The sequence below is a fragment of the Ranitomeya variabilis genome, chromosome 7 (genome assembly GCF_051348905.1).
Source record: "Ranitomeya variabilis isolate aRanVar5 chromosome 7, aRanVar5.hap1, whole genome shotgun sequence".
In the NCBI taxonomy this organism is placed as follows: Eukaryota; Metazoa; Chordata; class Amphibia; order Anura; family Dendrobatidae; genus Ranitomeya; species Ranitomeya variabilis.
Genome location: NC_135238.1, coordinates 42,119,955 through 42,142,918, shown reverse-complemented (window position 1 = coordinate 42,142,918; position 22,964 = coordinate 42,119,955). Strand labels below are relative to the sequence as shown.

Sequence of the window (22,964 nt, the reverse complement as noted above, 5' to 3'; positions counted from 1 at the left end):
TCGAAAAACCATAACCAATATTAAAAATGAATACATTGCAGCAAAACAACGAAATAAATGCTAAGATTAAGGGGGACAATGTACATAAAAGGCCATGGAGCAAGGTTGTCCTGGACTCCTGGGGCTTCAGACAGCAAGTTCAATCTTCTGGGGGAGAAAGTAACTTCACTGCACCAGACTGGATATATCCTGCGACTTGTGAAAGGGAATTACTTAGTCCATGTAACACAAGATTTGTAAGTGGAGGCTGAAGACAGCACATTCATACGCTTGGCATCTATTCCCCTGTCCCTGTCAGAAACTTATTAACCCCTTCAAGGGAGGGGGGTGATGCAAGTTGTCCAGACCCGATAACGTAGACAGTAAAAACGACCCTTTAAATTTTCAGAAAAAAAAAGTCGATACACACGAGCAACGTGTATATATGTAAACCTCCGTCCCCGCCAATGTCACCACTTCATGTCCTTGAAAGAAAGTACCGTAAAACTTTTTTCGATGTTGTTGGGGTAAGAAAAATATAGCAAAATAAAAAAAATCTGTTGTAATGTGTCCTTTGGGGGTAAAGTAGGGAATGTACATGTTTATGTTTGTACTTGTATCGCACCATTTAAGATAATGGGCTGATTTAGCACAAGACGTTCCATGTTGTCATGTTGTGCTCCGGTCCGGAACCTGTTAAATACCGAGCGTCTTCCCTTGTTCAATAGGAAAATTTACTTAACAAATTGGGATTTTTTTTTTCCCGTTTCCTGCTCGAAGAAACATTACCTCCCCAATAGTTTATATTTAATGCATCTCACCACTTATCTTGTTGCATTTGCTAATATCATATGTATACTCCAGAGATAAAAATAGTGCTAGATGATTAGTTAGGCAAGTTCACTTGACACCATTCCCTATCCGTGACGCTGGGAACCGAGATCTGTATATGGTATGCAACTTAAAGTATATATAAATGGGGCTTGCCCTGTGCGGACACTCAGCAAGCCCTCCACTGCCAAGCAGATCGCCTCCCTGCCCAGTCCAAAACACTACAAGGTAAGCTCACCATATGCAGACACATGGGACTTAGCAGATGCAGGAAGGGTCTACAACAGCAGAAGACCGGGACCGAAGACCGCAAGGATCAAGCAATAGAGAAAATTAAAAAAAAAAATTAAAAAGAACTTAAACTTTTGCGGATTGAAGAGTGAAACAAATTCAATGAAATTCACAATTTTTTTTTTTAAATATTATTTAAATATAATACAATTATACATATAATTTTTAACTCAAAGGTTTGCAATAATGAATCTAGACCGCTCAATCACTCTTCAATCAGCAGAAATATTAAGTGCCTAGAAAAGCAGAATATCCAGACTTTTAAAAACTTCTCAATTGCAAATGTAAAATTGAAAGTTTTGGTACATTTTTTTTTTATTTTAATTAACTTATTTTTTTATTTTATTTTATACTTACAGAACCACCATGTCTATCACTGACATTCTCTCCGCTAAGGACATCGACGCCGCTCTGGCCAGTGTACAGGGTAAGTCACCTTATCATTTTTTTTATAAGGAGTAGCAAAAATTAAAGCATCAATGCACAGTTCTAAAATAGTTATTAATGACATTGAAATAGTGATTTCTTATAGAGCGTTTGATAAATAATTGTAAGGATATTGCTAGACGCTGGGGTGTAAGAAATGGGGGTTCAAAAGTGGCAGTAACACTTGGGTCCTAAATATAGAGAGGGGCCCAAAGGTCCTGCAGATCCATGCGACAAAGAAATCTGTGCTGTAAATGATGTCTGATAGTTTGGAAGCCATGTTTAATATTTTGCTTTGGAGCCCACGAGTTTAAGTTATGGCTCTAGAGAGAAAAAGAGGGATATGAGATAGATATATAGATAAATAGTTAGATAATAGATGGATAGATAGATAGATAGATAGATAGATAGATAGATAGATAGATAGATAGATAGATAATAATTAAAGAAAATTTGGCAGCACTACCAAAAAAATGGGTGCAATAAAACCTGTAAAGGTGATGTCCAAACCTCCAAAATAGAAAATCAGAAAAAAAACTGCAGCACTCCAAATGTCAAAGTAAAAAACCGTGGCCTGTTTTTTTCAGATTTTCTAGATAGATAGATATATAGATAGATAGATAATAGATAGATAGGTGATAGATATGAGAGAGATAGATAGATGATAGATAGATAGATAGATAGATAGATAGATAGATAGATAATAGCTAAATAGATAATAGATAGATAGATAATAGATAGATAGGTGATAGATGTGAGATAGATAGATAATAGATAGATAGATGATAGATAGATAATAGATAGATAGATAGATAGATAGATAGATAGATAATAGATAGATAGATAGATAGATAGATAGATAGATAGATAGATAATAGATAGATAATGGATAGATAATAAATAATAGATAGATAGATAGATAATAGATAAATAAATAGATAGATAAAAATAAAAGACAAAAAGCGGCACAAAAGTACAAAAGGGTGCAAAAACCTTCCAGGTATGTACCAAACCTTTACACCAGAACAAGAAAAATGAAGGCAGCACACCAATAGATGAAAAAAAACTGCAGTTTATTGGAACATGGGCCAAAAAATTGCACAGTTTTTTCATTTATTGGTGTGCTGCCTTCATTTTTCTTGTTCTAAATAGATAGATAGATAATAGACAGATGTGAGATAGATAGATAATAGATGATAGATGTGAGATAGATAGATAGATAGATAGATAGATAGATAGATAGATAGATAATAGATAGATAGATACTAGATAGATAATAGATAGATAGATAGATAGATAGATAGATAGATAGATAATAGATAGATAATAGATAGATGATAGATAGAAGATAGATAGATAATAGATGATAGATAATAGATAGATAATAGATAGATGATAGATAGATGTGAGATAGATAGATAATAAATAGATAGATAGATAGATAATAGATAGATGATAGATAGAAGATAGATAGATAGATAGATAGATAGATAGATAGATAGATGTGAGATAGATAGATAATAGATAGATAGATAATAGATAGATGATAGATGAGAGATCATAGATAGATATGGGATAGATAATAGATAGATATGGGATAGATAATAGATAGATATGGGATAGATAATAGATAGATATGGGATAGATAGATAGATAGATAGATAGATAGATAGATAGATAGATAGATAGATCATCAGAAAAAAAAATTCTATTTTGGAGGTTGGGACATCACCTTAACATGTTTTATTACACCTGGCTTTTTTTGGTAGTGCTGACAAATTTTGTTTAATTAGATAGATAGACATACAGATAAGAGATAAATAGATAATAGATAAAAAAGCAAGAAAATCAAAGAAAGATAGCAATCAAGATAAAAATGCTAGATAATAGATAGATAAAAATCAGAAAGAAAAACTAAAGGTACCTTCACACGAAATGACTTTGTAACGATAACGATAGCGATCCGTGACGTTGCAGCGTCCTAAATAGCGATCTCGTTGTGTTTGACACGCAGCAGCGATCTGGATCCCGCTGTGATATCGTTGGTCGGGGCTAGAGGTCCAGAACTTTATTTGGTCGTTAGGTCGGCTTGTATCGTCATGTTTGACATTAAAAGCAACGATGCCAGCAACGATCAAAGGGGAAACACACCTATCTGGCTAGGTTCGCTATCTATCACATCGTTACAACCACTGCTGTTTGACATGGAGCAACAACCAGCGAGAACGATATGTGAGTCGCTGTTACGTCATGGTATCGCTCCTGCATCGTTCGTAAGTTGGTGTGTTTGACGTCTCTACAGCGACCTAAACAGCAACGATCCAGCAATTGCGTTTTGGTTGGATTGTTGTCTATATCGCTGCAGCGTCGTTTTGTGTGAAGGTACCTTTAGAAAGATAGCTAAAAAGCAATAAAAAAGATGATAGATACATAGATAGACAGATGAAAGATAAAGACAGAAACAAATTAATAAATAGATATAGATAGAAAAATAGATAAGAGTAGATAAATAGTGGGATATCAACTCATAAAATAATAAACCTAATTTGTCCTTCTTTACATGAATATCAAAATTACTGGACAGATGTGTGAGGGAATATTCCTCAATATGCATGTAATCCTTAAAGTGGATGTATGAGATTGAAATAGGAAGTTTGTCTGCTTTTTTTTATGTACAGCGCCACTCTGGTCTACAGACTATATCGGGTATTACAGCTCAACTCCATTTACATCAAAAGTGATGAGCTGCAATACCACACATTGCCCATAGACAAGGGTGGCGCTATTTCCAAATCTTGTATAACTTTTTTTTTACATTTCTGTACCCCTTGACCATTTGTAACGGAATTTTTCTTTTCTTTTCATTTTCTTTCTACAGCTGACAACTCCTTCCAGTACAAAACTTTCTTCCAGAAGGTTGGTCTGAGCAGCAAGTCCGCCGATCAGGTCAAGAAAGTATTCGAAATCCTTGACAGGGATTGCAGTGGATACATTGAGGAAGACGAGCTTGCGTAAGTGGACAGATTAAATGTTTTTTGTTTTTTTTATTTCAGAAGTGGATTATTACAATGAACAATGAATATAACTAATTAGTAGTTTATACCCGGTAACTGGAGTGGGGGGAGGAATGCTGGCAAGTGCCTGTGTCCCCGGTGCCAGAGGAGGCGTCAACAAGCCGCTCTGCTTTAGCCAAGGGTATTTAGGTATAGGCCGAGGGCTGTAAACGGAATATTTGCCCGGGTGATGAAAGCCTAGTTACAACTCCGCAAGACTGCGGTGACGGCAAAGAAATACGACACTCACAATGATACTTCTTTTTATTATCAGACTCTTCCTGCAGAACTTCAAGTCCAATGCCAGAGCTCTGAATGACGCTGAGACCAAGGCTTTCCTGAAGGCTGGTGACTCTGACGGTGACGGCAAAATTGGAGTAGACGGTACGTCTTTTTTTTCCCCCATATCTGATGCTATGTAAAAAAACATTTTTTTTATCAAATTTTGCACGATATAACTTTATAGGTAAAAGTTTGAGTGTTCTCGATATTTTTAAAACAATATTTGTTTCCTTTGCCAAATGATGACCTATAGAAATATCCTTTATGAAATATGACATTATAGTTTGAGAAAACTCCAAATACCAGGAATGCAAAAAAAAACAAAAAAAAACTGTGGAACAAAATTTTGGGGAAAAATTGTAGGTTAAGCAGGAAAATATTGTTAGAATTTACAAAACGTAATGATAAATATTTACCAATTCTCTTTCTGTTACGTTTCAGAATTCCAGGCACTGGTGAAGGCATAAACAGCCCAAGACCAAAAAAAAGAAAGAAAGAAGAAGACAAGGACTGAACCCCTCAATTTACACCCAACAGGCACCTCATTCATGGCTGGCACTTATTTGTGCATTTTTATACTGTCTCACGGCATTGGTAAAATGCCTGTATGTTAACTCTTTCTGGGACTATTGAAATATCTAACAATGTACAGGTACTCTGCTCATTCGATGTTATGTCTTAAGTGTTTTTGGATGGCGCTTACTGAGTTCAACCAATCACAATGTTCAAGTTGCGGCTGGGAGAAGGAAAAATAAAAATCAAAAATATTTAAATAAAAAAAAAACAAATTGGTCTTTTGGTTTACTTTTCTCTTTATGCAGAATTCGGGGATATTTTAAGAATACATAATACATATGAAAATAGATAACAGATAGATATATAGATATATGAAAGATAGCTAGGTAATAGATAGATAATAGATGGATAGATAGATAGATAGATAGATAGATAGATAGATAGATAGATAGATAGATAGATAGATAGATAATAGATAGATAATAAATAGATAGATAGATAATAGATGGATAGATAGATAGATAGATAAATAGATAGTAGATAGATAATAGGTAGATATGAGATAGATAACAGATAGATAGATAGATAGATAGATAGATAGATAGATAGATAGATAGATAGATAGATATTATGAAAAAGAGGCAGCACTCCAAAAAACTGTGCAAAAAAGTGTACTTTTATTATCCCGGTAATAAATCCACTTTTTTGCACAGTTTTTGTAGTGCTGCTTCTTTTTCATAATTTATATCATTGTAAAAGTTGTGTTTTTGTCTAAGGAGAACCTGCAACCAACCAAAGTATAACTTTCCGGTACTGATCCTCCGCAATTTTAGATAGATAGATAGATAATAGATAGATAATAAATAGATAATAGATAGAAAGATAATAGATAAATAATAGATAGATAAATCGATAACAGATAGATAATAGATACATAGATGATAGATAGACAGATAATATATAGATAATAAATATAGAAAAAGAAAACAAAGGGTGCAAAAAATCCTTCCAGGTATATACCGAACCTGATGCTATTGTCCAGAAAAATGAAGGCAGCACTCCAATAGAACAAATAAAAGTGGTTTATTGGCCCATGTGCGACGTTTCAGTCCAGGATGTGGCTTGAGAAAGGTCCACATCCTGGACTGAAACGTCGCACATGGGCCAATAAACCACTTTTATTTTTTCTATTGGAGTGCTGCCTTCATCTTTCTAGATAATAAATAGATAGATAATAGATAGATAATAGATAATAGATATATAGATAATAAATAGATAATAGATAGATAGATAGATAGATAATATATAGATAATAGATAGATAGATAGATAGATAGATAGATAGATAGATAGATAGATAGATAATAGATAATAGATAGATAATAAATAGATAGTAGATAGATAATAAATAGATAGATAATAGATACATAGATAGATAGTAGATAGATAATAAATAGATAATAGATCATAGATAGATAATAAATAGATAGATAGATAGTAGATAGATAATAAATAAATCGATAATAGATAATAAATAGATAGATAGTAGATAGATAGATAGATAGATAGATAGATAGATAATAGATAGATAGATAGATAGATAGATAATAGATAGATAGATAGATAGATAGATAGATAGATAGATAGATAGATAGATAGATACATAGATAGTATACAGATAATAGCCCGGCTCAGGTTTCTTTCTAAGTAGCGGTGATCTCATATCTTACGCCGCCTGCAGATACTACAGGATCTTACATTACATGAATGTGCTCTTACAGTCGGCAGCGATCTTCACATTTTGTCCGGCTCCCTGTATCTGCACCCGGCTGCCCGGCAGCAGTAATCTCCTATAATGACCGCAGCTGTAGCAGTCATTCCTGGTATGGTGGTGATCACAGAGGGATCAGGGGAGTTAGAAGGTGGCAGTCACTTCTAAATAACATTTGCATATTTCCTGGGACACTTAACAAGGGACATAATTATTTTCCAGGACTGTCATTCGGATGATTTATCGGGGAAGGTCGCTTTATCCTAAGGAAAGTTTAATGAACTAAGCAAACTTCTCTTAAAGATGAAGCCGTGACTTCTTTCTTACCAGCGTCCATTTCTAAGAGCATCTCCAGTCTGCAGAATCTTTCGCTGCTCGCTGGCCTGTGAACTCGGTCTACGTCTTAAGTTGCGGGTTGGGTTTCACTGGCAGCCTTGGCACGCTGCGGAGTTCTTTGGAACATGGACTCTGTGATTGCAATGCCAGAAATCTGGATGAAATACTATGCTGTGCAGGGCGGACATAGCAGAGGGTTCGCATTGAGAGATGTTGGGTCGAAGCTCCTGCTAAATACCTCAGTAAATGCAGCAAAGCGATGAGGTAACGGATTCAATAACTCTCTGGTCACAGGGGGGCATATGTGTTTTCCTTGTGGGGTACACAAGGGGAAACTAAGTTCATGCGCAGTAATTGGGAATCGGCCGGGCTACAAATTAGACCCTGACCGCGCTTCTGTTCTTGGATTCCCCCATATAATGACGACGCTGGGGCACTCGACCTCTGAACATTGCTCTGCGCCATTCCATTACTCCTCCTGGAAATTGATGAATAAATAGACGACATTTCTCTGGTCATTAAGGAGTGTGTGTCTTTAAACAGACTGACAATGTCAGCACTCATTGGAGCGTCGGCAGTACAGGGACACCTTGCCAATAATGTATTGATATGTTTTCAAGAGGAAAAATTGGGGAACTACACAATCCAGAACTCTATGAAAAGTTGCTTAAGAATTCTACTTTTATTTACACACAAGTAAACAAAAAAACACCCCCTTATTCATCCATTTTTAGTCATATGTCTATTTGTGTGTCATCTGTTTTTTAATTTTTATGCAGTGCCTTAAAAAAGTATTCACACCCCGTGAACATTTCCACTTTTGCTTCACATTACACCCACGAACATTTTTTTTTTAAATTGGGATTTTATGTGATTTAGCAACACGAAGTAAAGTGTAAAGGAAATGATACAAGGTTTTCTAATTCTTGTAGAAATATAACTCTGAAAATTCTGATGTGCATTTATATTCAGCCCCCCTGTGGTCTGATACCCCTAAATAAAATCCTAATTGACCAATTACCTCCAGAAGTCATCTAATTAGTAAATTGAGTCCAACTTTTTGTAATTTACAAATACTTCAAATACGTGCTCCTTTGTTTTGGTATATGTTGGTATATACAGTTATGTGAAAAAGAATTTGCTCTCTTGACGATTTTCTATTCTTTTGCATGTTTGTCACATATAAATGTTTCAGATCACCAAACAAATGTAAATATTAGACAAAGATAACACAAGTAATCACAAAATGTAGTTTATAATGAAGGTCTTTATTATTAAAGGAAAAAGAAATCCAAACCTATAGGGCCCTGTGTTTGCCCCTTCCTGATTTTCTATTCTTTTGCATGTTTGTCACACTTAAATGTTTCAGATCACCAAACAAATGTAAATATTAGACAAAAATAACACAAGTAAACACATAATATGCAGTTTTTAAATTAAGGTTTTTATTATTAAGGGAAAAAAATCCAAACCTACAGGGCTCTGTGTGAAAAATTTATTTTTTTACTTTGATTTCTTTGTCTCCATAATGCCCGTCTCTAAACCTCAGATATTTTCCATATTTACCCTGTGGAGTGATTAACTTCTTTTATTTAATATTCTGTTAGTGAACAAGCCATAACAGGCTAATTAAGGTCTGAAACCTTGCACAAAGTTATCCGAGCACACAAATCTCTAAGGGTGACCAAACATTTTAATTTTTAGCTTTGGAATTTTTAAAATGTAAAACAAACCCAAACTAAATAAATTATACACTGCTCAAAAAAATAAAGGGAACACTTAAACAATCGAATATAACTACAAGTAAATCAAACTTCTGTGAAATCAAACTGTCCACTTAGAGCAACACCGTTTGACAATCAATTGATGAAAATTATTGGCAATTATCAAGACACCCTCAAAGGAGTGGTTCTGCAGGTGGGGACCACAGACCACATCTCAGTACCAATGCTCTCTGGCTGATGTTTTGGTCACTTTTGAACGTTGGTTGTGCTTTCACACTCGTGGTAGCATAAGACGGACTCTACAACCCACACAAGTGGCTTAGGTAATGCAGCTCATCCAGGATGGCACATCAATGCGAGCTGTGGCAAGAAGATTTGCTGTGTCTGTCAGCGTAGTGTCCAGAGGCTGGAGGCGCTACCAGGAGACAGGCCAGTATACCAGGAGACATGGAGGGAGCCGCTACCTCAGCCTTTGTGCAAGGAGGAACACCGGAGGAGCACTGCCAGAGCCCTGCAAAGTGACCTCCAGCAGGCCACAAATGTGCATGTGTCTGCACAAACGGTTACAAACCGACTCCATGTGGATGGTCTGAGTGCTCGACGTCCACAGATGGGGGTTGTGCTCACAGCCCAACACCGTGCAGAACGCTTGGCATTTGCCACAGAACACCAGGATTGGCAAATTCACCACTGGCACCCTGTGCTCTTCACAGATGGAAGCAGGTTCACACTAAGCACATGTGACAGATGTGACAGAGTCTGGAGATGCCGTGGAGAGCGATCTGCTGCCTGCAACATCCTTCAGCATGACAGGTTTGGCAGTGGGTCAGTAATGGTGTGGGGTGGCATTTCTTTGGAATGCCGCACAGCCCTCCATGTGCTTGCCAGAGGTAGCCTGACTGCCATTACGCACAGAGATGAGATCCTCAGACCCCTTGTGAGACCATATGCTGGTGCATTTGGCCCTGGGTTCCTCCTAATGCAGGACAATGCCAGACCATAGGTGGCTGGAGTGTGTCAGCAGTTCCTGCAAGATGAAGGCACTGAAGCTATGGACTGGCCCGCCCGTTCCCCAGACCTGAATCCGATTGAACACATCTGGGACATCATGTCTCGCACCATCCACCAATGTCAAGTTCCACCACAGACTGTCCAGGAGTTGGCGGATGCTTTAGTCCAGGTCTGGGAGGAGATTCCTTAGGAGACCATCCGCCGCCTCATCAGGAGCATGCCCAGGTGTTGTAAGGAGGTCATACAGGCACGTGTAGGCCACACACACACAACTGAACATCATTTCCTTGTCTTGAGGCATTTCCACTGAAGTTGGATTAGCCTGTAATTTGATTTTTCACTTTGATTTTGAGTATCATTCCAAATCCAGACCTCCATGGGATATTCATTTTGATTTACGTTGATAATTTTTATGTTTTATTGTTCTCAACACATTCCATTATGTAATGAATAAAGATTTGCAACTGAAATATTTCATTCAGTGATATCTAGGATGTCGTATTTTAGTGTTCCCTTTATTTTTTTGAGCAGTATATATATATATATATACATATATATATATATATATATATATATACATATTGCCTAAAATACGAAGGAGTGTGTCATTTTTAACTTAACATTTTTAATAGGGATCATTTTATCTTTAACTTGGTTAGCTGTTCACAATAACAGTAATTTTTATCAGGGGCACCAAAACTTTTACATAGCACTGGAAGTCTTTCATTTGAGCTCTGACTTCTATGTGTTGGTTAAGGCTAGTGTCATACATTCATGTGAGTGTTACCATCCAAGAGAAAAAGACCTTTTTTCCCCGCAGGTGTCATCATAGTTGAATCCCAGTTGCATACGTTATTTCTCATCTCTTTTTTTTACTGATGCAGGTAGACTGAACTATTTTATATTTATTACCTCTTAACAATGCATCTTTAAAGAATTGAGGAACTCTTATTAAAAAAAATGTCCTGGGAAGCTTGTGTGAACGGATACTGCCATCTAGTGACCAGAGACAAAGGAGATGGGATCCAAAAACAACTGAGGAACTGCAAAGAGAAGACTGTTTGTATGGAAGGAAGAGGAAAGCCAGATACACTGGGATATATGACCTGCTATGGCGCAGTAAGAAAATACAAAAGCCAAGGGGGCCAAGTTAAGAAGTCAGTCATCGCTCAGAGTTGTATCAAGGCGCATGTGGAGTAAGACCTACACTGGCCTATAGCCAAACCCTAGGAAAGTGTGACTAAAGGTGCATAACTATCAACAGTGGTTTAACACTCTCTAAGAGTAAGGAATTATGGTGGACTTGATCAATGGAACGTAAATCCTCGATCGAGTTAGCAGCAGGCATGGAGGCATGATCTGTCATGAATCCCCAATGGCTAGGGATAGCACAGGACAAGCAAAGTACAATAAATATCGGACGAGCTCTAGGGTGATGGAACCTGGGCTGACCGCTGCCCTACGCCTGACAAACGCAACTAGAGATAGCCAGGGAGCGTGCCAACGTTGGTTCTAGACGCCACGCACCAGCCTAAGAGCTAACTAGTACTGCAGAGAAAACAAGACCTCACTTGCCTCCAGAGGAACGAACCCCAAAAGATATAGTTGCCCCCCACATGTATTGACGGTGAAATGAGAGGAAGGCACACACATAGAGATGATGTATATAGCTTTAGCAAATTGAGGCCCGCTGTAAACTAGAAAGCAGAAAGATACAAAAGGGGACTGAGCGGTCAGCAAAAAACCCTAATCAAAAAAACCATCCTGAGATTACAAGAACCCATGTGCCAACTCATGGCACATGGGGAGAACCTCAGTCCACTAGAGCTACCAGCAAGCATTGAGACATAATAAGCAAGCTGGACAAAAAACCAAACAACTGAAAATCAGCACTTAGCTTATCCTGAAAGATCTGGGAGCAGGTAGGCAGGAACCAAACAGAGCACATCTGAACACATTGTTAGCCGGCAAGGGAAATTACAGAAAGGCCAGGTAAAATAGGAAACACCCAGCCTCTGATGGACAGGTGGAAACCAAAGGCCGCAACCCACCAAAGTCACCCAGTACCAGCAGTAACCACCAGAGGGAGCCCACAAACAGAATCCACAACAGTACCCCCCCCTTGAGGAGGGGTCACCGAACCCTCACGAGAACCCCCAGGGCGATCAGGGTGAGCTCTATGGAAGGCGCGGACCAAATCAGTCGCATGAACATCGGAGGCGACCACCCAGGAATTATCCTCCTGACCATAACCCTTCCACTTAACCAAATACTGGAGTTTGCGTCTGGAAACACGAGAATCCAAGATCTTTTCAACAACATACTCCAATTCTCCCTCCACCAGCACCGGAGCAGGAGGCTCGACCGAAGGAACAACGGGCACCTCATACCTCCGCAACAACGACCGATGGAACACATTATGAATAGCAAACGATGCTGGGAGATCCAAACGAAAAGATACAGGGTTAAGAATCTCCGAGATCCTATAAGGACCGATGAACCGAGGCTTGAACTTAGGAGAAGAGACCTTCATAGGGACAAAACGAGAAGACAACCACACCAAGTCCCCAACAAGAAGTCGGGGACCCACGCGGCGACGGCGATTAGCAAACTGCTGAGTCTTCTCCTGAGATAACTTCAAATTGTCCACCACCTGATTCCAAATCTGATGTAGCCTGTCCACCACCACGTCCACTCCAGGACAATCCGAAGACTCCACCTGACCAGAGGAAAAACGAGGATGAAACCCCGAATTACAAAAAAAAGGAGAGACCAACGTGGCAGAACTAGCCCGATTATTAAGAGCAAATTCGGCCAGTGGCAAAAAAGCAACCCAGTCATCCTGATCAGCAGAAACAAAACACCTGAAATAAGTTTCCAAGGTCTGATTAGTTCGCTCCGTCTGGCCATTCGTCTGAGGATGGAATGCAGACGAGAAAGACAAATCAATGCCCATCTTGGCACAAAACGTCCGCCAAAATCTAGACACAAACTGGGATCCCCTGTCAGAAACGATATTCTCCGGAATCCCATGCAAACGAACCACGTTCTGAAAAAACAAAGGAACCAACTCAGAGGAGGAGGGCAACTTAGGCAAGGGCACCAAATGAACCATCTTAGAAAAGCGGTCACACACAACCCAGATAACGGACATTTTCTGTGAAACCGGGAGATCAGAAATAAAATCCATGGAAATGTGCGTCCAAGGCCTCTTCGGGATGGGCAAGGATAACAACAACCCACTGGCCCGTGAACAGCAAGGCTTAGCTCGAGCACACACTTCACAAGACTGCACAAAGGTACGCACATCCCTAGACAAGGAAGGCCACCAAAAAGACCTGGCCACCAAGTCTCTTGTACCAAATATTCCAGGATGACCAGCCAACACAGAAGAATGGACCTCGGAGATGACTCTACTGGTCCAATCATCCGGAACAAACAGTCTTTCTGGTGGACATCGATCCGGTTTATCCACCTGAAACTCCTGCAATGCGCGTCGCAAGTCTGGGGATACGGCGGACAATATTACCCCATCCCTAAGGATACCAGTAGGCCCAGTGTCTTCAGGAGAGTCAGGCACAAAACTCCTGGAAAGAGCATCTGCCTTCACATTCTTTGAACCTGGCAGGTATGAAACCACGAAATTGAAACGAGAAAAAAATAACGACCAACGAGCCTGTCTAGGATTCAAACGCCTGGCAGACTCAAGGTAAATGAGATTCTTGTGATCAGTCAAGACCACCACGCGATGTTTAGCACCCTCAAGCCAATGACGCCACTCCTCAAATGCCCACTTCATGGCCAAAAGCTCCCGATTACCCACATCATAATTGCGCTCGGTGGGCGAGAATTTTCTAGAGAAGAAAGCACATGGCTTCATCACCGAGCCATTAGAACTTCTCTGTGACAAAACCGCCCCCGCTCCAATCTCGGAAGCATCAACCTCAACCTGAAAAGGAAGTGAAACATCTGGTTGACACAACACAGGAGCAGAAGAAAACCGGCGCTTAAGTTCCCGAAAGGCCTCCACGGCCGCAGGAGACCAATCAGCAACATCAGCACCCTTTTTAGTCAAATCAGTCAAAGGTTTAACAATACTGGAAAAATTAGCAATGAACCGACGATAAAAATTAGCAAACCCCAAGAACTTCTGAAGGCTCTTAACAGATGTAGGTTGTGTCCAGTCACAAATAGCCTGAACCTTAACGGGATCCATCTCAATAGTAGAAGGAGAAAAAATGTACCCCAAAAAAGAAATCTTCTGGACTCCGAAGAGACACTTTGAGCCCTTCACAAACAGAGAATTGGCCCGCAGAACCTGAAACACCTTCCTGACCTGTAGAACATGAGACTCCCAGTCATCAGAAAACACCAAAATATCATCCAAATACACAATCATAAACTTATCCAGATATTCACGGAAAATATTGTGCATAAAGGACTGAAAGACTGATGGAGCATTGGAGAGTCCAAAAGGCATTACCAAATACTCAAAATGGCCCTCAGGCGTATTAAATGCGGTTTTCCACTCATCACCCTGTTTTATCCGCACCAGATTATACGCACCACGAAGATCTATCTTAGTGAACCACCTAGCCCCCTTAATGCGAGCAAACAAATCAGTAAATAATGGCAATGGATACTGATATTTGACTGTAATCTTATTCAGAAGGCGATAATCTATACAAGGCCTCAGGGAACCATCTTTTTTTGCCACAAAAAAAAAACCTGCTCCCAGAGGGGACGAAGATGGACGAATATGTCCCTTTTCCAAGGACTCCTTAATATAATTCCGCATAGCAGTATGCTCTGGCAGTGACAGATTAAATAAACGACCCTTAGGGAACTTACTGCCAGGAATCAATTCTATAGCACAGTCACACTCTCTATGAGGAGGGAGCGAATTGAGCTTAGGCTCCTCAAAAACATCCCGATAGTCCGACAAAAACTCAGGGACCTCAGAAGGAGTAGATGAAGCGATTGAAATCAGAGGTGCATCATCATGAACCCCCCGACATCCCCAGCTTAGTACAGACATTGTTTTCCAGTCCAGGACAGGATTATGAGTTTGTAACCATGGCAGACCAAGCACTAGTACATCATGTAAATTATACAGTACAAGGAAGCGAATCACCTCCTGATGAACGGGAGTCATGCGCATGGTCACTTGTGTCCAATACTGCGGTTTATTCATAGCCAATGGTGTAGAGTCAATTCCCTTCAGAGGAATAGGAACTTCCAGAGGCTCTAGACTAAAACCGCAGCGTTTAGCAAATGACCAATCCATAAGACTCAGGGCAGCGCCCGAATCCACATAGGCATCGACGGAAATGGAAGACAGTGAAAAAATCAGAGTCACAGACAAAATGAACTTAGACTGCAGAGTATCAATGGCAAAAGATTTATCAACCCTTTTTGTGCGTTTAGAGCATGCTGATATAACATGAGCTGAATCACCACAATAAAAACACAATCCATTTTTCCGCCTATAATTTTGCCGTTCACTTCTGGACTGAATTCTATCACATTGCATAGTCTCAGGTGCCTGTTCAGAAGACACCGCCAACTGGTGCACGGGTTTGCGCTCCCGTAAACGCCGATCAATCTGAATGGCCATAGCCATAGACTCATTCAGACCTGTAGGCGCAGGGAACCCCACCATAATATCCTTAATGGCCTCAGAAAGACCATTTCTGAAGTTTGCAGCCAGGGCGCACTCATTCCACTGAGTAAGCACCGACCATTTCCGAAATTTCTGACAATATATTTCCGCTTCATCATGCCCCTGAGAGAGGGCTAATAAAGCCTTTTCAGCCTGAATCTCTAGGTTAGGTTCCTCATAGAGCAATCCCAATGCCAGAAAAAACGCATCCACACTGAGCAATGCAGGATCCCCTGGTGCCAATGCAAATGCCCAATTCTGCGGGTCGCCCCGTAGGAAAGATATAACAATCTTGACCTGTTGAGCAGGGTCTCCAGAGGAGCGAGATTTTAAAGAAAGAAACAATTTACAATTGTTCCTGAAATTCAGGAAGGTAGATCTATCTCCAGAAAAAAACTCTGGAATAGGAATTCTAGTTTCAGACATGGGAGTGTGAATAACAAAATCCTGTATGTTTTGAACCTTTGCCGCGAGATTACTCAGGCTGGAAGCCAAACTCTGGACATCCATGATAAACAGCAAAGATCAGAGCCATTCAAGGGTTAAGAGGAGGTAAGAAGCAGCTAGACAGCAATTAAGGGCTAGGCAGCAAAACTCTGAAGGAAAAAAAAAAAATTTCCCTTCAACACTTCTATTGCTCCTGCTTCAGCCCAAACAATTAACACTTTGTGGGCCGGCTATACTGTCATGAATCCCCAATGGCTAGGGATAGCACAGGACAAGCAAAGTACAATAAATATCGGACGAGCTCTAGGGTGATGGAACCTGGGCTGACCGCTGCCCTACGCCTGACAAACGCAACTAGAGATAGCCAGGGAGCGTGCCAACGTTGGTTCTAGACGCCACGCACCAGCCTAAGAGCTAACTAGTACTGCAGAGAAAACAAGACCTCACTTGCCTCCAGAGGAACGAACCCCAAAAGATATAGTTGCCCCCCACATGTATTGACAGTGAAATGAGAGGAAGGCACACACATAGAGATGATGTATATAGCTTTAGCAAATTGAGGCCCGCTGTAAACTAGAAAGCAGAAAGATACAAAAGGGGACTGAGCGGTCAGCAAAAAACCCTAATCAAAAAAACCATCCTGAGATTACAAGAACCCATGTGCCAACTCATGGCACATGGGGAGAACCTCAGTCCACTAGAGCTACCAGCAAGCATTGAGACATAATAAGCAAGCTGGACAAAAAACCAAACAACTGAAAATCAGCACTTAGCTTATCCTGAAAGATCTGGGAGCAGGTAGGCAGGAACCAAACAGAGCACATCTGAACACATTGTTAGCCGGCAAGGGAAATGACAGAAAGGCCAGGTAAAATAGGAAACACCCAGCCTCTGATGGACAGGTGGAAACCAAAGGCCGCAACCCACCAAAGTCACCCAGTACCAGCAGTAACCACCAGAGGGAGCCCACAAACAGAATCCACAACAATGATCAATGGAATGGAAATCCCTGATCAAGTGAGCAAAAAAACCCAGAAATTCCCGATCGAGTGAGTAGCAGGCATAAAGGCCTGATCAACAAAATGTAAATCCCTGATCGGCTGAGAAGCAGGCGCGGAGGCCTGATTAATGGAACAGAAATCCATGATCGAGTGAGTGGCAGGCATGGAGGCCTGATCAATGGAAGTGAACGAACTTGAGCTGTGTCCTACAAAAAGTGAAGACCGCAAGAACAGGTCGGCGATAGAAATAGCTATCCTAGGTCTACAACACAAGACATGCAGCCTAGCAGAAGTGCAAAGTTGTCTTCTGTTAGGATCTGTAGCGGTAACCGCCATCGGGCAGCAGAAGAGCTGAAGAAAGGCTCTCCTGATTCAGCTCGGATTCTGATGGTCGACAAACTGGAGTATCCTTATTAATATTGCTCTGTGTGCTACATTCTAAAGTTAGTACCATAATCCATATTGTGTTTGATAAGCCTGTTTGTGAATACATGGAAATAGCAGGTATTTACACTAGAGAGAGTTAGGGAAACTTTAGTCGATGACTAGCCTATCGGTGTCGCAATCCTAAGTGAAGTAGTGCGAGGTTAATTATTTTATAGGACAGTGGCCAAGGATTTAAGGACAGAGTTAGGGACAGATAATCATCATTAGAGCCAGCAGAGACCTCCAGTACTGTGCTGTAATTTGCCAGTGATTTGAGAATTTCCATCTATCAGAAATTGCATTTTGACTTTGAGTTGTAAATAGTTAATAAATAGCAATTTGTTTTACTGTACCACTGAGTCGGTATCTTCAGTGCTGCACCCTCGTACCTGTTTACACCTCTGTTAAAAATGAATGAAACTCAGATGGAATTCTGAAACGCAAAGTCTGTCTTCTTAATTTCATCCATGTGTCATGGATTCCCGAAGACTTTAATGGCCAAGTCTAATCCGCAAAACCGATGATAATAGGAGATGCTCTGAGTCTCACTGACCTGTTTTTATAACTGTTGTATGCATGGATTATTGAAACTTTATGGGTCAATGTGCTGTGTGAGAAAATAATAGACAGCACTATGGATGCGTGACTGCAGCCTAGGGTGTGTCTTGTAGGGTTAGAAAAAATCCAGGAGCCAAGATCGAAACCCAACCTATGGGTGGTGTCTTTTTTTGGGTGAGAGCAAAATGCAATGCAATGCAATTTTATCAGATTCCCAAAGAGTAGCTTTGGAGGTAATCATAGATATTAAAATAGGAATTTTAATGAGTATGAACTTCTCGAAGTTGTGATTTGTATTAATAAACTTTCTTAATTCTGATTGGTTTTACCAGTTATTAGGTGACATGAAACATAGCACAGAGTTGTAACAATGGGACAAGGTAAAGGTTTTGCATCACGGTCCAAGAAAATTCAGATACACGTGGCCCTCTTAGTGTAAGAAAAGACTAAACAGGCATAACATGATGATTAGCAATACTTATAATGAGCTAATTAAATATCATCAGAAAAGAAATCAACATTCGCAATAAATCAAGACCACTCCCTGTAGCAACTTGGCTGAAGAAACCATAATTATAGAGTGATAAACTGACAAGCAGGGGCTATGTTGGGTGCTGTCTCTTTTGGATCTGGTGCCTGATGGGAACCAAGAGGCCCCATGCCATATGAGAAGACGCTAGTAGTATAAGCTGCACATGGCATACAAGCACCATCAGCATACTGTTACTAACCAAAATCCAATATACCAAGACTAATTTTCCTAATACCTAAAGATGAGCAAACGTGTTCGGAAAACGTTCGCCAATCTCAAATTCGGCACAAATGTAGCACATTCAGATTCGGGTTCGCTTTCACGAGCATTTTTACTTAAAGTCGGCAAAATATTACTATTACTTTGGCTAGGATAGTGATGCACTATGATGAGTGGGTGGGACGAAGGGATGTGTTTGATGAAGGAGCATGTGGAGAGTTAGAGGAGCGGCACGTGTTTTTTTTCTCCCCCTTAACTTTATTTGTCTTGATTCCAGTAACCAATCAGGGAGCAGAAACCATCGACAACATCATGACACAAGGTCTACTCCAAATCGATTGTGATAAAACTGAGTTTCAGTGGCAAATCAGAAGGCCAGATTTCCAATTAAAAATGTTAGGCTTAATATTGGGGTGCAGGCACGAGGCCAAATTACGTCAGATCAATGCAGCACACTAAAAACGACACCATCATCTAGTCTGCCCATGGAGGTCCATGACTCGTTCATCTTGATGAAACTTGGGTGGTCTACACTTTCAGGGGACGGGCGAATGCACTTAACTGTCGGGACACCACCAGAAGCTATGATGACACGTTCTGAGAGAACGCTGGCTGCCGGGCATGACAAAACCTCCAAGTCGTGACAGGCAAGCTCAGGCCACTATTCCATTTTTGAAGACAAAAATTCAAAAGGTCCTAACTCTCCCTGATGGCATTGATATTGAGCTCCTGAACCATCTTCTTCAGTCATTCATTACGTGTCTGTGACGATTCAAAGAGAGAAAGCGGAAAGTGGACCCTTTAGAACGTGACGACGAACCCCCCATGAACGAGCTGACCAGATAGACCGCCCCCTATACAGGGAGAGTTAGGGGCAGGCCCATGAGGGACTATCGCCACGGAAGCTGGAGGACCAGGACGGGAGAAGACCAAGAAGAGACGGAGATAGTAGGACCACAGGATAGGAGGGTACTGCGGAGACACAGAACTGGTGGGTATAACGGGGACATTACAGTAACACAGACCGTGCCAAAGCAATGCAGAGACACAGGGACTGACGGAGGTAAAGCAGCGGTACGGGGACTGATGGAGGTATAGCAGTGACGCAGGGACTGACGGAGGTATAGCAGTGACACAGGGACTGACGGAGGTATAGCAGTGACACAGGGACTGACGGAGGTATAGCAGTGACACAGGGACTGACGGGTGTACTGCAGTGGAACAGGGACTGAGATAATGCAGAGACTGGCAGGGTACTGGAAAGACAGGATTAACTCTAAGTCAGAGGGAGACGAACTCACAGAGACCAAGGGCGGCCAGGAGCACCTGAAGGTTTAAATGATAACCAGGCACAGAGGGACGGCAGGAAGCAGTTTAAATACCTTAAGGCAATGCAGCACTTCCAGGTACCCGTCCTCTAGAACCATAGAGAGGACAATAAGGAGTGCCGACTTCCAGGTACTAGTCCTCCAGGACCATAGAGGAGACGAAGAGGAGCGCCGGCAGAAGATCAGAAGTGCGCGCGCAGCACTGAACCTGGTATGCACGCGCGCATGAAAAGCAGAGGCCGGGAGCGAGCACGGAGGGAAGGACCCTGCAGAAGGAGAGGCGTGCCGGAATGCCGAAGGCAGGTAAGTATGACAGGGCAGAGGAGGCGGCAGCAGCAGTATGATAGTACTCCCGTTTTTACATCCCTCCTCCCTTTTTAGGACCGAAACCCTTCCAGTCGACCAAAAAGAAAGTTCTACCTCTAATTTTTTTCATGGCCAAAATGTCCTTAACCTCAAAAACATTGTGTGTGGAAACAGGCGAAGGTGAAGAAAGAGTCGAGGAATGAAACCGATTAAAAACTACAGGCTTAAGGAGAGATACATGAAAGGAATTAGGGATACGAAGAGAGGCAGGTAACTTGAGTTTGTAAGAAATGTTGTTAATAAGTGCCAAAACCTCGAAAGGACCCAGTTTATGTGAAGGGATTTTAAGGCGAATAAATCTAGAAGAAAGCCAGACCTTATCCCCAGGATGGAATACAGGAGAATCAAGACGCCTTTTATCTGCATGCCTCTTCATCCTATGCTGAGCTAGTTCAAGAGCAGACCTGGTCTCCTGCCAGACCCTGGAGAATTCTCTAGACAGAAGATCTGCCGCCGGCACAGTAGAGACAGAAGAAACCGGTAGAGGAAGACCAGGATGTTGTCCGTAGACGACAAAAAATGGAGATTTGGTAGAGGCTTCGCTTGTGTGGTTATTATAAGAAATCTCAGCCCATGGTAGTAAGTCAGACCAATCATTCTGATGAGAGTTGGAGAAATGCCAGAGATAAGTAACCAGGATCTGATTCGTAAGCTCCACTTGGCCGTTGGACTGTGGATGATAGGCCGAAGAAAAATCAAGCGAAATGTTCAATGACTTACAGAGAGATCTCCAGAATCGAACGGTGAACTGAACTCCACGGTCAGAAACAATGTGCTGTGGAAGACCATGAATGCGAAAAATATGTTGAACAAAAATCTTCGCCAGTTCAGGAGCCAAAGGCAGACCAGGAAGAGCAATGAAATGTGCCATTTTAGAAAAACAGTCCACAACCACAAGGATGACGGTACAACCACAGGAACGAGGCAGATCAGTTAAGAAATCCATTGCAATATGTTGCCACGGAGCAGTAGGCACTGGAAGAGGAAGAAGCCCGAAAGGAAGCCGCCTGGGTACTTTGTTCTTGGCACAGGAAGGACAAGAGACGACAAAAGCTTGGACATCCTTCAAAAGAGTCGGCCACCAGTAGTAGCGAGATATGAGATCAAGAGTTTTCTTGAAACCGACATGTCCTGCTAGCTTGGAGGCATGTCCCCAGAGTAACACATGTCTTCTGTTCCTCTCAGAAACGAAAGTCTTACCCGTAGGTAAAGAGGTCATAGAGACTGGAGCAAGTGTGATGATTCTAGCGGGATCAATGATGTGCAAGGATTCCTCCTCAGTGTCCACTGACAAGAAGGACCTGGATAGAGCGTCAGCTTTGAAGTTCTTTTCTCCAGGCAGGAAGCGAAGTTCAAAGTCAAATCGGGCAAAGAACAAGGTCCACCTGGCCTGTCGTGGATTCAGTCGGTGTGCTGAACGGATGTATGCCAAATTTTTATGATCCGTAAAGATGACAAAGGGATGTAAGGCTCCTTCCAACAGATATCTCCACTCCTGCAATGCCAATTTAATGGCCAAAAGTTCTCTGTCGCCAATGGAATAATTTCTTTCATAAGAAGAGAAACTCTTTGAGAAGAAACCACAGGGCACAAGACGACCAGTAAAAGACTTCTGAGAAAGCACAGCTCCGGCACCGACAGCAGAGGCGTCAACCTCTAGGAAGAAGGGTTTATTAGCTTCAGGGCGATGGAGTAAAGGAGCGGAGGCGAATGCTTCTTTGAGAGAGTGGAAAGCATTTTCAGCCTCTGCTGGCCAAATATGAGGATTGGTGTCCTTCTTTATCAAAGAGGAGATGGAAGCCGACAAGGAGGAGAAATGAGGAATAAATTGCCGATAGTAATTCGTGAATCCTAGAAAACGCTGAATCACCTTAACCCCAAGGGGACGTGGCCAGTTGAGTACGGCAGAAACTTTAGCCGGATCCATACACAGACCAGAATCGGAGATGACAAAACCCAGGAATGGCAGGGACGATTGTTCGAAGGCACACTTCTCAAGTTTAGCATACAGACGATTATCCCTCAGATGGAGAAGAACTTGCCGCACATGTCTCCTATGAAAAAGCAGATCCGGTGAAAACACAAGGATGTCATCCAAGTACACCACTACACAGGTGTAAAGTAGGTCCTGTAAAACATCAGTCACCAACTCTTGAAAAACTGCAGGAGCATTACATAAGCCAAAAGGCATCACCAAATACTCATA

General features: G+C 41.3%; 1 protein-coding gene across 2 annotated transcripts in view; it reads left to right on the top strand.

Moving 5' to 3' along the window:
* Nucleotides 1-896: 896 nt before the first annotated feature.
* Nucleotides 897-22,964, top strand: part of LOC143785799 (parvalbumin beta-like) — a 363,578-nt gene continuing 341,510 nt past the window's right edge. The window contains exons 1-5 of one of the 2 annotated variants that reach the window (XM_077274933.1): nucleotides 898-1,038; nucleotides 1,461-1,528; nucleotides 4,406-4,538; nucleotides 4,855-4,964; nucleotides 5,304-5,650. In XM_077274933.1, coding sequence (XP_077131048.1) covers nucleotides 956-1,038; nucleotides 1,461-1,528; nucleotides 4,406-4,538; nucleotides 4,855-4,964; nucleotides 5,304-5,329 — 420 coding nt within the window. In that variant the 5' untranslated portion in view covers nucleotides 898-955 and the 3' untranslated portion in view covers nucleotides 5,330-5,650. Of the gene's footprint in view, nucleotides 1,039-1,460; nucleotides 1,529-4,405; nucleotides 4,539-4,854; nucleotides 4,965-5,303; nucleotides 5,651-22,964 lie in introns of those variants that run through there. The other variant, XM_077274934.1, reaches the window with a different exon arrangement.